This window comes from Littorina saxatilis, linkage group LG7, assembly GCF_037325665.1.
Source record: "Littorina saxatilis isolate snail1 linkage group LG7, US_GU_Lsax_2.0, whole genome shotgun sequence".
NCBI lineage: Eukaryota > Metazoa > Mollusca > Gastropoda > Littorinimorpha > Littorinidae > Littorina > Littorina saxatilis.
Genome location: NC_090251.1, coordinates 3,748,848 through 3,761,327, shown reverse-complemented (window position 1 = coordinate 3,761,327; position 12,480 = coordinate 3,748,848). Strand labels below are relative to the sequence as shown.

The window sequence follows — 12,480 nt, the reverse complement described above, 5'->3', positions numbered from 1 at the left end:
TTTGATGTTACTATTGACATGCCTGAATTATCCATGCCAAAATTGCCTTCAGAATCAATCACAGTCGCTTCAGGTTCTAGCTCTGTTAGTGATAAGCAAGATGTTTCTGCGTTTTTGCGCTCAATGAGCTACTATTGACATGCCTGTATTACCCATGCCAAAATTGCCTTTAGAATCAATTACAGTCGCTTCAGGTTCTAGCTCTGTTGGTGATAAGCTAGATGTTTGTGCTATTTTGCGCTCTCTGAGCGCCCAGATTTCATCACTTTCAGCAGAATTTTCGTTGACCAAGGTAGTACTGCCGTCTTTTCCTCTTGGTGTTGGCGATTCCCGTTCCCTGGGCAGGGTGCGTGTTCCTCCTTCGGCCACAGTCACGTCCGCTGACGTGCATGCGTCTTTTGATGGCAGTGACGATCATTCTCTTCTGCGTTCTCAGGCCTCTTCTGGTGGTCGGCCTGTTAACGATCAAGGTATTTATTCTTCGTTAGTAACCGGGTTCTCCGGCCAAAGCGAAGATCGTATACTGGAGAAAGTAGCCACGCCGGTACGCCGCGCCGTGAGTGAAAGCGATCCCCGTGTTACGCCGTTCCGGTTGCATGAACGGCTAGCGCGAGGGGTGAGCCCAGATACGCGTCCGGTATGGGACTTGCGTCCGCTGTCACTCCCCGCATTGAGGTCGGTTGGTGTGGCAGCACAGCATTCCCCGCTTCCGCCCACTGGGGCGGAAGCAGTCCCTAGGGACACACTGCTTGGGTATCGCATCCCTCGCGTGTCGTCTCTTCCAGGTGACGCTTCGCCTGACTATTGTAGTCAGGGCGGAAGTTTGTTGCCTGGTTGCACGGATGTGCGGGATTATGAGTCGGAATTTGGTGCTTCCGTTTAGGATGACGAAGATGCCAACTTCCGCGTACCGGTTGAACTTCCGCTAGCACTGGCTTTGGCGGCGGAAGTTGCTTCACGGTATTTCGAGGAGGGTGTGGCAACACCTGTAGGTTCGTTTGCCCAACCTCCTTCCGCTTTGGGGGATTTCCGTTCTGCGAAAGACGAGAAACAGCAGTTCCGTTTTCGGGAATCCCCTTTGGTAGCGTTTGAGCTGTCTAAGCTACTGACTACTGGTCAGCCTGGCGGTGTGTTTCACGCTGTACCGCTGTTAACAGCTCATGGTCTGGCTCCTGATTCAGCGCAGCCTTACCTTGCTTCTTCGTGTTTAGCCTCAGCTTTGCCTGCTGGTTCGGCTAAGAAGTTTACACTGCCGCATAACTCATTCAAGTTGATTGACTCATTTGCCTTGCCTCGTTCCACTCTTCCGGTCACACCGGAACTTGCAGTCCTTCGGCAAGATGGATACAGCAGAGACAGAGTAGTCCCGTTTACGGAGAATTCTCGTTTGTCTTTGGAGGAGACTGGCTTACGCTTGCTTGAGTTATTGTCTCTCTCTGAGACTTTGCAGAGATCTCTGTCGAGATCGATCGCGTTGTCATTAGACTCATTCAAGTTTTGTGGCGATGCGGTAGAGAGAGATGTCACTTTTCTGTTAGGGAAGACGGCTACAGTAGAACAGTACGTTATACTGAGTCCTCTCTCTTGCTCTGAGGGAATAAGCACATGATCTTTTCGAGTTTGGAAACTTTGCAAAGATTTTTCTCGCGCTTTATCTTCTCTGCGCTTGTCAACTTCGAGTTTTGTCGTGACGCACGGGAGATGGATGTCATGACGCTTCTAGCCGCTTTGGCTAAAGTCTACTGAGCAGCGGAGCCTCCCAGCGCTTTTCTTTGCACATTCCGTGCACGCGTGCAGGTTCTACTTTCCCTCTATGATCTAAGATTTATAGTCACCTTTGAGTCACTTTAATCTTTTCCTTTCACAGAGGTTTGCTTGATTGGTCAGCCATCGCTTGGCTCAGGTTACAAGTAAGAGGCGGATATACTCCGCTCTTTGCTTTTTGTGGCTCATCAGGGGAGTGTTCGCACGTCTATGCTACGGTGCATTCCTCCCCATCTTCTGGGAGAAGCCGTGAACTGCTTCAGCTTGCCATTTTTTGCCTCAAATTAGGCAAGATAACGAAGCTAAGCAAACACACTTAGGGTTAGACCCTCTGCCTTAGGCAGCTTTGCGGTAGGTACGCCCATCTATGGTGCGGCATATCTCTTATTTTTCACCTTCTCGGGTGATGCTGCTAAGGCCGCTATTTTTCGCCTCAGTGGCGGGAAAACAAGGCAAGCTGTTAAAACAATCTCAGCTTTTACGGTTTACGGAATCGCGCTTTCTCATTAGAGTCATAAGCTTTGGGTTCCGACAAATCGCCAGAACATGTCCAAATTTCTGGCTCACATTCTGACTCAAAATCTCTATTAGGCTCGCTGAGCCACTGTTCGTAACCTCTCAGTCGGAACTTTTCCGGCTAAGCCTACCTCTTGAGGCAGTGGCTTCTGTCAGCGACTTTCGCTGCGCAGCACAAAGGACTCGCAGAAATTCCTTAGTTTCAGCTTTTCTTTCTAAGAGGTTACGGAAAGAACTAAATCATCATCATGTGGCTAAACTTAGGTTTGGCACAGAAGTCTTTAGCATTGGGGTTGTTTTTCTCCCACACGCAAAAGACCGTGAGTTTTTGTTTATGTTTTGCCAGCAATGAATAGAATCACATTCCTTGAGGTCAGTGTTTCTACTTTGGCATTACGCCTCGCAGGGCTTTCTCCCGCGAGTTAACAGGCTACACTCTCGTTGTAGCCTTCACTGCGACGACCCCTGGATTTTTCTTAAATTTGCAATGTGCTAGGAGTTTTCTCCTACATCGCAGAATGGTACGCATTTGTTCGCCCTGTTAGATTCTCTAGCCTTCTCGGCTAGGCCATCGAAGTGACGTCACACGTGTCACAGTATGGTATACAGGCGTCCGGTTTTACCGCGCCTACCCCTCTGTTTATCCGAAGGTTGAATCTTGGTTTTCCATTTCAGGGATTCAGCTTTGGGTACTTTCTCAGGTCTTTCTGCACGCTTTTCTAAGCGTCAATTTAGGCTGAGCCAATTTCGCTCAAAGGGCAGAAGGAGGGTACAACTTACCTTCCCCTCAACGATTTTTCCCAACTTTAGGTTTCTAGCACTTGATTTTCTAGTTTAAGGAAACCTTGGTTTTATACGGAAGCCGTATTCTATCCCTAGGCCAGTTCTCTTACTTTGAGATTATTTTCTCAAGGTTTTTAGAACTAACTTCATGTAATGCCCCTAACGTTACGGTCATCGGGAAACTGAAAATTTAAAGATGCTCACGCACCCCTCTCTCGGGATGGGAGCTTAGTCTGAGAGCGGATCGGGTTACTGATACCCTCGCGTGTCTTTCCCAATTGCGGGCTGGGTTAACATAGAACTAGCACGCAATCAGGTTTTCAATACTCCCTACGTTTCACTCCTGATTTTGCAACAGGGGAAGTTTACCCTCATCTTTGCAGCCTCGGCTTATTCTTTATCGTTTTTCAGCAAAGGCCTCAACTCGGTCTCGTTCTGACCACCGAGGTTTAAGCGTCATCGGTCTCGGTTGCTACCGGGACGGGTGACCGTTTTGAATATGGGCCTTTCAGGCATTCTTTCTAACTTCCAAGCTGTGGCCTTATGGCTTCAGCTATTGTACTGCTGTTTACTCACACTCGAATTCAGCGGCACTTTGCTCCCGCGAGGCATTCATTTCCGGTTAACAGAAGTTCGCCCTCTTTATTTCAAGCCACGTGTAGGGAGATGGGTACTTTGCTCTCACTAACACCACTCCCTTAGCCATTGAGGACAAGGGTTGTCTTCTCTGGTGCTTGATTTCCTATCAGAGCTTCATCCTTTTAGTTTTATTTGAAAGGATCAGTGGCATTCTGTCACACTCCCGCAAATGGGTCCTTCCTCCTCACTCATTAGCCTTTTGAGATAAGGCAGTAAGGTGAAGAAAAAGGGGGGGGTGTGTATTTTGTATCTTGGACTATTCTCTTTTGAGCTCTGTCCAGACGGTTCGTTAGAACATGGGCCTATTTCTAGGCCTTACGTGGATTAGGCTTGCTTCTCCCTAATCTTGTCAGTGTGACTTGTTTAGCTCGCATTATAAGATGACAGGTCTCTTTTCTCAGAGAGACCATATACTGGATAGGGATAAATACAAAAGACCACAGCAAGACAAGTCTGGGTCTTTTGGTTTCGGAGTTTTGATGCTCCACATGTTTCGAACCGCTGCATTCTGCTAGCCTTCATAAACTTTACGTGAAATGTTCTTCCTTTCCTCCTAGCTGCAGCGCGCAGAGGTAGCGAGATTCACACACTCTTTGGCTTACAGTGTTATGTAGGTTTCAATAGAGGCTCTCTACCTCACTCTGTTTCCGTCCAGACTTTTTGTCAGGCATCAACAACTAGGACAACCATCTCTGATGGTTTTTATAGTTTTCCTCTTTCTAAGATTCTCGCCATAGGCGATCCATTGTTATGAATCTGACCGATTATCTCACTATGCTCCTTCCTGTCCTTTACAGGAGGTTTGAAGGTTCATAAGCAAAACTACTCTTATCGTTTTTGATCACAAGGGTAGACAGGGTCTTATCTACGTTGGTGTTCAAATCAGTAGGATATCCCGAGGTCCTTGACTTCGTCAACTGGATATCGTAGGAGCTCTCTATCAACCTTTACCTGCGTGGCTTTTTCAGCGCGCGGCGTTACGGTTCTAACGCGCTTCCAGCAATGGTTGCAGCAGGGTATATTTTTTTGCCTAGCTTATAGATTGAGCATCCCACCGCCTTTATTAGCAATCTGCATTTATGTGAGTTGGGATAAGAATGTAATTTAATTATAAATTTTAATAATAAATTTTAATTTGATTATATACTTACCCAACTCACATAGTGAATACCCTCCCACCTGCCCCGCTTTTGAGGGTTTTGTGGTTTCCTAAAAAAAGAGGTGTTTTTCTGTTCGCTTTCGATCGTATGATTCAAAGATGGCGGCAAGGTCAGGAAGTCACGCGAGACTTCGTTATATTAAAGGGTCAAGGTCTCTCTTTTTTTAGGGTTACCTCCCCTTGTTACCAAGGTGACGATTCAGCGTCCTAGCACTAAACTGGAGTAAATTGCATTAATGTGAGTTGGGTAAGTATATAATCAAATTAAAATTTATTATTAAAATGTATAAATATACGATAACAGCCTGAAACTCAGCATCGATGGTACGCATGATAACGCACATTTAGGGAGGGGGGGGCTTCCGGAACCCAGGAAACTCCCCTAAATCCAGACATGTGTGAGGTCAGCAATGGTTATCATGTCATTATCATCAAGACTTGGCTGCCATTAGTGGAGCGTCCAGGCCTTCCCGGTCGCTAGGGATAAGACGCAGAGAACTGAACCAAAAAAGAAGATGGGAAATAATCGTAGACAACGTTCACTTATTACAGGAAATGGGATCACGGCCTTCTCTTTGCTTATTCTAATAGATTATATTGTGTTGATCTGTGTCAAAAATAACTCCGCAAATGCACACAAAAATACCCCTGTAGCCATAACTTGGCAGAGCGTATCGATTATCCTTTCTATCATCTAACTGTCTGCGTGTGCTGATCCCCACGGCATTTGAGACACTCAAAATGTGGCTTCTGCTGTCGGGAAATGGGCAAGTTTTTAGAAACCTTTTCGCATTTTCGGCAACACGCTGCCGATTTGCAGATTGCACGAAATGGGCAAAACAATTTCTGATTCCGCGAATTCTGCAATTCATTTAATTGGGCATGACATATACATAATGTGTGAGGCTTCATAAAGCAAGCTGTGTGTTTTATATTTTCAGGACCGTGCTGTGCAGGCGTGGTGGGCAAGAAGATGCCGCGCTACTGTCTGTTCGGTGACACCGTCAACACCGCTTCTCGTATGGAGTCTACAGGACAGCGTGAGTGGGTCTTACTTCTTTCGCCAGTGGGTGTAGGCCCTAAGTTGACGGCCTCCAACACAACCGCCTGGATAAGGGTGTTTGCCTCTTTTGCCCTCAGGTCCCGCCGAAGACTGTCTCAGACATGGGACTGATGACGATGATAATAGTTTGAGGCCTAGTGTAGCTCACCTTTGTTCTGTCACTGAAAGGGTTTTTGGCAGAGGGGGGGGGGGGGGGGGTTAAAATGATACCGCAATACTGTTGGTTCGAGAACACCGTTAACACTGCCACATATTCTGCTTAAAGTATTATGAAATATGAGGCTTATCAGTTTATTTGAGCTGAATCACGCGTGCTGAAGAAGTTATGGTTGTCTACCACGTCGGTCCTTGTTGTGCTGATTCTAGGACAGTCATTTGTTTCACGTCACACGCCGTTCCTTGTTGTGCTGATTCTAGGACATTCATTTGTTTCACGTCACACGCCGTTCCTTGTTGTGCTGATTCTAGGACAGTCATTTGTTTCACGTCACACGTCGGTCCTTGTTGTGCTGATTCTAGGACAGTCATTTGTTTCACGTCACACGCCGTTCCTTGTTGTGCTGATTCTAGGACATTCATTTGTTTCACGTCACACGCCGTTCCTTGTTGTGCTGATTCTAGGACATTCATTTGTTTCACGTCACACGTCGGTCCTTGTTGTGCTGATTCTAGGACAGTCATTTGTTTCACGTCACACGCCGTTCCTTGTTGTGCTGATTCTAGGACAGTCATTTGTTTCACGTCACACGCCGTTCCTTGTTGTGCTGATTCTAGGACAGTCATTTGTTTCACGTCACACGTCGGTCCTTGTTGTGCTGATTCTAGGACAGTCATTTGTTTCACGTCACACGCCGTTCCTTGTTGTGCTGATTCTAGGACAGTCATTTGTTTCACGTCACACGCCGTTCCTTGTTGTGCTGATTCTAGGACAGTCATTTGTTTCACGTCACACGCCGTTCCTTGTTGTGCTGATTCTAGGACATTCATTTGTTTCACGTCACACGCCGTTCCTTGTTGTGCTGATTCTAGGACAGTCATTTGTTTCACGTCACACGTCGGTCCTTGTTGTGCTGATTCTAGGACAGTCATTTGTTTCACGTCACACGCCGTTCCTTTTCTTTCCACCACACACTTGCAACAGGTGGTTGAATTCAAAAGACTGGTGTTATTTGTATAATGATGTTTTTTGTTGTTGTCATTGTCAGGGCTAGATCTAGAGGAGGTTCCTGGGTTCCGCAAGACCGCCCCCACCCCCCCCCCTCCCCACCCAACTCACCTGGCAAATGTACCTTTTTTCTCAAGAGGCGATCTAGACCCTTTTCACATGCAAGGCCCCAGAACCCTCATGTTGGAAACCCCTCTCTCTCGTACACTAGATCCAGGCCTGGTTGTTATTATGTTTTTTTCCTTCTATTTTATTTTTGTTTCTGCAAAACGCACAAGCTGTTGTTACATTCATTGCTTCTCTCTCTCCACCTCCCCTACCCCCCGTGCAGCGCTGAAGATCCACCTGAGCGAGACGGCCAAACGCATTCTGGACGGATCGGGCAACTTTATCACACAATACCGTGGGCCTGTGGAGATGAAGGTAAGTGTGTGTGTGTGTGTTGGGGGGAAATGGGTAGGCGTGTCTATGATTATCTGCGTGGGGTGATGTGTGTGTGTTTGTGTTTGTGTGTGTGTGTATGTGTGGGTGGGTGTGTGTGTGTGTGTGTGTGTGTGTGTGTGTGTGTGTGTGTGTGTGTGTGTGTGTGTGTGTGTGTGTGTGTGTGTGTGTGCGTGTGTCGGTGCCGGTGTCGGTATGTAGCTCTGTTTTTCTATATGTCTGTGTCTGTCTGACAAGTTTTCTCGGATGGAATTTCATTCCGTCCAACACATGATGCGCGTGGTGTTGGATACGCCGTCTCACAGAACAATGGCACTGTCGATGTCTGTAAAATGCCATCATTTGTCCAACAATGCAAATCACGTATGATGTCTTTATTTGTGTCATCCGCACATGTCTATCATGTGTCTTTTATATTTTCATTCAGCTTTGACATGGTACTTGTCATATTTGTCTGTTTCATTGTCCTTCACCTTTATCACGATGTCTGCCATTTGTCTGCAGGGCAAGGGGGTACAGGACACCTATTGGCTGATCGGGGAGGAGAGCGGTTACCATAGCAACCATTTACACAGCTCCTGTGACGTCAACTACCGACACCATGGCGACAGTTGTGCGTGAAACGTGTTGGATAGAACAAAGAAACTGACTGTCAAAACCATGAAACTGACAAACAGTCAAAACCATGAAACTGACAAACAGTCAAAACCATGAAACTGACACACAGTCAAAACAATGAAACTGACAAACAGTCAAAACCATGAAACTGACAAACAGTCAAAACAATGAAACTGACACACAGTCAAAACAATAAAACTGACACACAGTCAAAACCATGAAACTGACACACAGTCAAAACCATGAAACTGACACACAGTCAAAACCATGAAACTGACACACAGTCAAAACAATGAAACTGACACACAGTCAAAACAATGAAACTGACACACAGTCAAAACCATGAAACTGACACACAGTCAAAACCATGAAACTGACACACAGTCAAAACAATGAAACTGACACATAGTCAAAACCATGAAACTGACACACAGTCAAAACCATGAAACTGACACACAGTCAAAACAATGAAACTGACACACAGTCAAAACCATGAAACTGACACATAGTCAAAACCATGAAACTGACACACAGTCAAAACCATGAAACTGACACACAGTCAAAACCATGAAACTGACACACAGTCAAAACAATGAAACTGACACACAGTCAAAACAATGAAACTGACACACAGTCAAAACAATGAAACTGACACACAGTCAAAACAATAAAACTGACACACAGTCAAAATAATCTGTGGAAGATGAGGCCGTGCTGTGATCTTCGATATGATAGACTTTGAGGTGCAGGATCCCTATCGTAGGCACGTGAAGCTTGCTGTCAATGTTAAGGGCTTGTGTTCACCACCAGATACCTGCCCACTGCAGTCAGGCTGTGTGTTCTATCAACGTGTTGTCTGTCCTTGTTCTTCTTGTTCTTGTTCCTCTTACAGGCTAATATTTCGCCTCTCAGGACAATATTATGGGTTATATGATTCGAGTGTTACGCCCTCACGCCTTTTGACGAGATACACAAGTGTATGCGTGTTTAGGTGGTATCAGCCATCTGCACCTATGGCAGAAATGACCGAGGTCTTTTGCGTGTCATTGTGGTGACACGGGGGTGGGACATGGCTTCTGTCTCTAGGTCTGCACATCAAGCTGACCCGTGTTCGTCCCGGCCCGAATTCAAACCTGCGACCTTCCGATCACAAGTCCAGTGCTCTACCAACTGAGCTGCCGCCCCCCTCCCCCCTCCATCCTCCCCCCCCCTCCATCCTACCCCCCTCCATCCTCCCCCCCCCTCCATCCCCCCCCCCCCCTAGTCAAGTGAGCGAGCGAAGTTGAATAGGGGAGGTAACTGACTTTATTTCCGGGTCGGGCACTATCAGGTAGTTACTTCCCTTACTTCCTCTCGCCCTGTACTGATCTTTGTCGACGTCTGCATCCGTGTAAAGTAAGTGATCAGGAATTGCTTTTGATTAAGTAATTTATGACACAAAGCTAATTAAATACGTTATAAATCCATCTGTATATTTAATGATCAGCTGATATTGTATTGTTTTGGTCACGTGATGTAGGCTTTTTTGCTTGAGCTTGTGTCCTCGTTGAATACTGGTTATTGTTTTGTTTCAAGTATTATGAATGAATAACTTCTTTTTTTTAACCATTAGCTGATTTTGTAATTGACTTAGTGCGAAAAAGTGGAGCTGAAAAGGGTGACAATTGTATTTCACAATAAAAACCTCAGTGATGTGCAAGTGAAATGTCCTAATTCTTGTTAGTTTTGCGTGAACAAGTGAATGAATACATGCTGTGCGCAATTTGAAGCTTTGGATTTGCGAAGTTTTTTTTAATTATTAACAACCGCTTTCTTGCTTCGTGCCCTCGAAAATGCAAGCTTTCGTGTATTTTTTTGTTTATGCGAACTACTATATAATTCTACTGTAAAAGTCACACACATGGCAATCACTATCAAGTGTCCACCATGTGTGTTCACAACTGGTTGCAACAAGTGTCTTCCAAAGTGGAACACTTCAGTTTACAGTGTTGGACTTGTACAAACTGCCACCATCAAGCATCATCCCTGAGTAAAACATACCACAAAGATCGACACAAACATCAAGAAAGGTTACTTATTGGGGACGGGCGCAGTGGCGTGGTGGTAAGACGTCGGCCTCCTAATCGGGAGGTCGTGAGTTCGAATCCCGGTCGCTGCCGCCTGGTGGGTTAAGAGTGGGGATTTTTCCGATCTCCCAGGTCAACTTATGTGCAGACCTGCTAGTGACTTAACCCCCTTCGTGTGTAAACGCAAGCACAAGACCAAGTGCGCACGGTTATAGAAACACGAAAATACCCAGCATGCCTCCCGAAATTGGTGTAACAGTATGCTGCCTGAATGGCGGGGTAAAAACGGTCATACACGTAAAAATCCACTCGTGCTAAAAACATGAGTGAACGTGGGAGTCTAAGCCCATGAACGAAGAAGAAGAAGGAACGTTAGCCTACATGTTTGACAAAACAAGACAAGTGAATGACATGTTGTATCAAACATTAAACATTCCAATAACAAACATTTCTTTCTTTTTTATATCCTCGATTTTGGAACGTTAGCAGTCTATGTTTTAGGGTTATGACAAAGATCAACCTGCCAGCTGTGCGCCTTGTTTATGTTTTGTGTGTGTTTGGTTTAAGATGTGTGTGTGTGTTTTGTTTATGTTTTGTGTGTTTTGTTTATGTTTTGTGTGTGTTTTGTTTGTTTTATGTTTTGTGTGTGTTTTGTTTATGTTTTGTGTGTGTTTTGTTTATGTTTTGTGTGTTTTGTTTATGTTTTATGTGTTTTGTTTATGTTTTATGTGTTGTGTGTGTTTTGTTTATGTTTTGTGTGTGTTTTGTTTATGTTTTATGTTTTGTGTGTGTTTTGTTTGTTTTATGTGTGTTTTGTTTATGTTTTATGTTTTGTGTGTGTTTTGTTTATGTTTTATGTGTTTTTTGTTTATGTTTAATGTTTTGTGTGTGTTTTGTTTATGTTTTATGTTTTGTGTGTGTTTTGTTTATGTTTTATGTTTTGTGTGTTTTCTTTATGTTTTGTGTGTGTTTTGTTTGTTTTGTGTGTGTTTATGTTTTGTTTATGTTTTGTGTGTGTTTTGTTTATGTTTTGTTTAAGATTGTTTGGTTTGATTTGTTTTTAGGTTGTCTTTTTTTACACGTTAGATTAAATTGCAGTTATCTCCCTTCTGGATGGAGGGAAATTCAAGATGGTGACTAACTGTATACTGTCTTTGCTTGAACAGTTTTTCTTAAATTCATTTTGCAGAATTTTTCAGTTAATGCACCGTTTGTGTATTTTATTTTTGTGAAAGCCGTGACTTCGACATTTGAGGGAGGTCACCAAACTTTGTGGACAACAGTGATCATAGAACACTGAGTGTGTCATGTTTGAGTTGTCTTCAAATACACATTTGTAACGCAGCCACACACACACACACACACACACACACACACACACACACACACACACACACACACACACACACACACACAGTAATTAAGACAAATAGAAGAGCAAACATATTTTTAATAAAAAACAATTGTGTGTGTTCTTGTTTGTGCTTTTTGAGTAATGCCATGATTTGCTACTTTTCAAACAGGCAGTAAACAGTGTAAACGACATAATTATTTAGACTAAAAAGGTTCATAAGCGGTACCTGTCATTTATGTTGTAACAGTTGACCAGTGATAAAGGTGAAACAAATTTCATGTGAAACATCAAAGCGCCGTCACCGTGTCAAGATCTGAATGACGTAAAACACAAGCACGATGACGTCAATTCTTATTTTGCGTCATAGAACGTGACGAAATCTTGCAAGGTCAATCTCTAATTGTTACACTGCCTAACAATCGGCGATACCAACCAGGAATAACCTGATGTGTTTTGGGCAAAACTAATGTTGTTGTTGTTGTTGGTGGTGGTGGTGTTGTTGGTGTTGTTGTTGGTGGTGGTGGTGTTGGTGTTGTTGTTGTTGTTGTTGGTGGTGGTAATGTTGTTGTGGTGGCAGTTGTTGTTGTCGTGGTAGTGGTGGTGGTGGTTGTTGTTGTTGTTGCTGCTGTGGTAGTGGTGGAGGTGGTGGTGACGACAGTGGTGAAGCTCACGGTAGAGGTGGTGACGATGGTGTTGATGCGGGGCATGTCACGACAAGACACACTTCCTGCCTCTCCTCCTCTTGGCGGTGGTGGTAGTCGTCGTTGCTCAGTGGTGGTGTCGGTGGTCGTGGTGGTGACGGCGGGGGTAGTGGTTGTTGTATTAGGTTGTGGCGTGGGGTGGTTGTGGTGGCGGGGGTAGTGGTTGTTGTAAGGGATGGCGGGGTGGTGGTGACAGGAGGCGTGCGGACCA

The 12,480-nt window shown here is 44.9% G+C and overlaps 2 protein-coding genes across 2 annotated transcripts in view; one reads left to right on the top strand and one right to left on the bottom strand.

The window, feature by feature from the left end:
* The first annotated feature begins 5,781 nt into the window (after window positions 1–5,781).
* Window positions 5,782–9,343, top strand: LOC138970509 (atrial natriuretic peptide receptor 2-like). Its single transcript, XM_070342965.1, has 3 exons — window positions 5,782–5,901; window positions 7,421–7,512; window positions 8,035–9,343. Exons 1-3 carry the CDS (start codon window positions 5,835–5,837, stop codon window positions 8,149–8,151), a joined length of 276 nt encoding a protein of 91 aa, XP_070199066.1. The 5' UTR covers window positions 5,782–5,834; the 3' UTR covers window positions 8,152–9,343.
* A 2,303-nt stretch (window positions 9,344–11,646) lies between these two features.
* Window positions 11,647–12,480, bottom strand: part of LOC138970482 (uncharacterized) — a 14,389-nt gene continuing 13,555 nt past the window's right edge. The window contains exon 6 of the mRNA XM_070342934.1: window positions 11,647–12,480. This exon is cut by the window's right edge and continues 411 nt beyond it. Coding sequence (XP_070199035.1) covers window positions 12,236–12,480 — 245 coding nt within the window. The 3' untranslated portion in view covers window positions 11,647–12,235.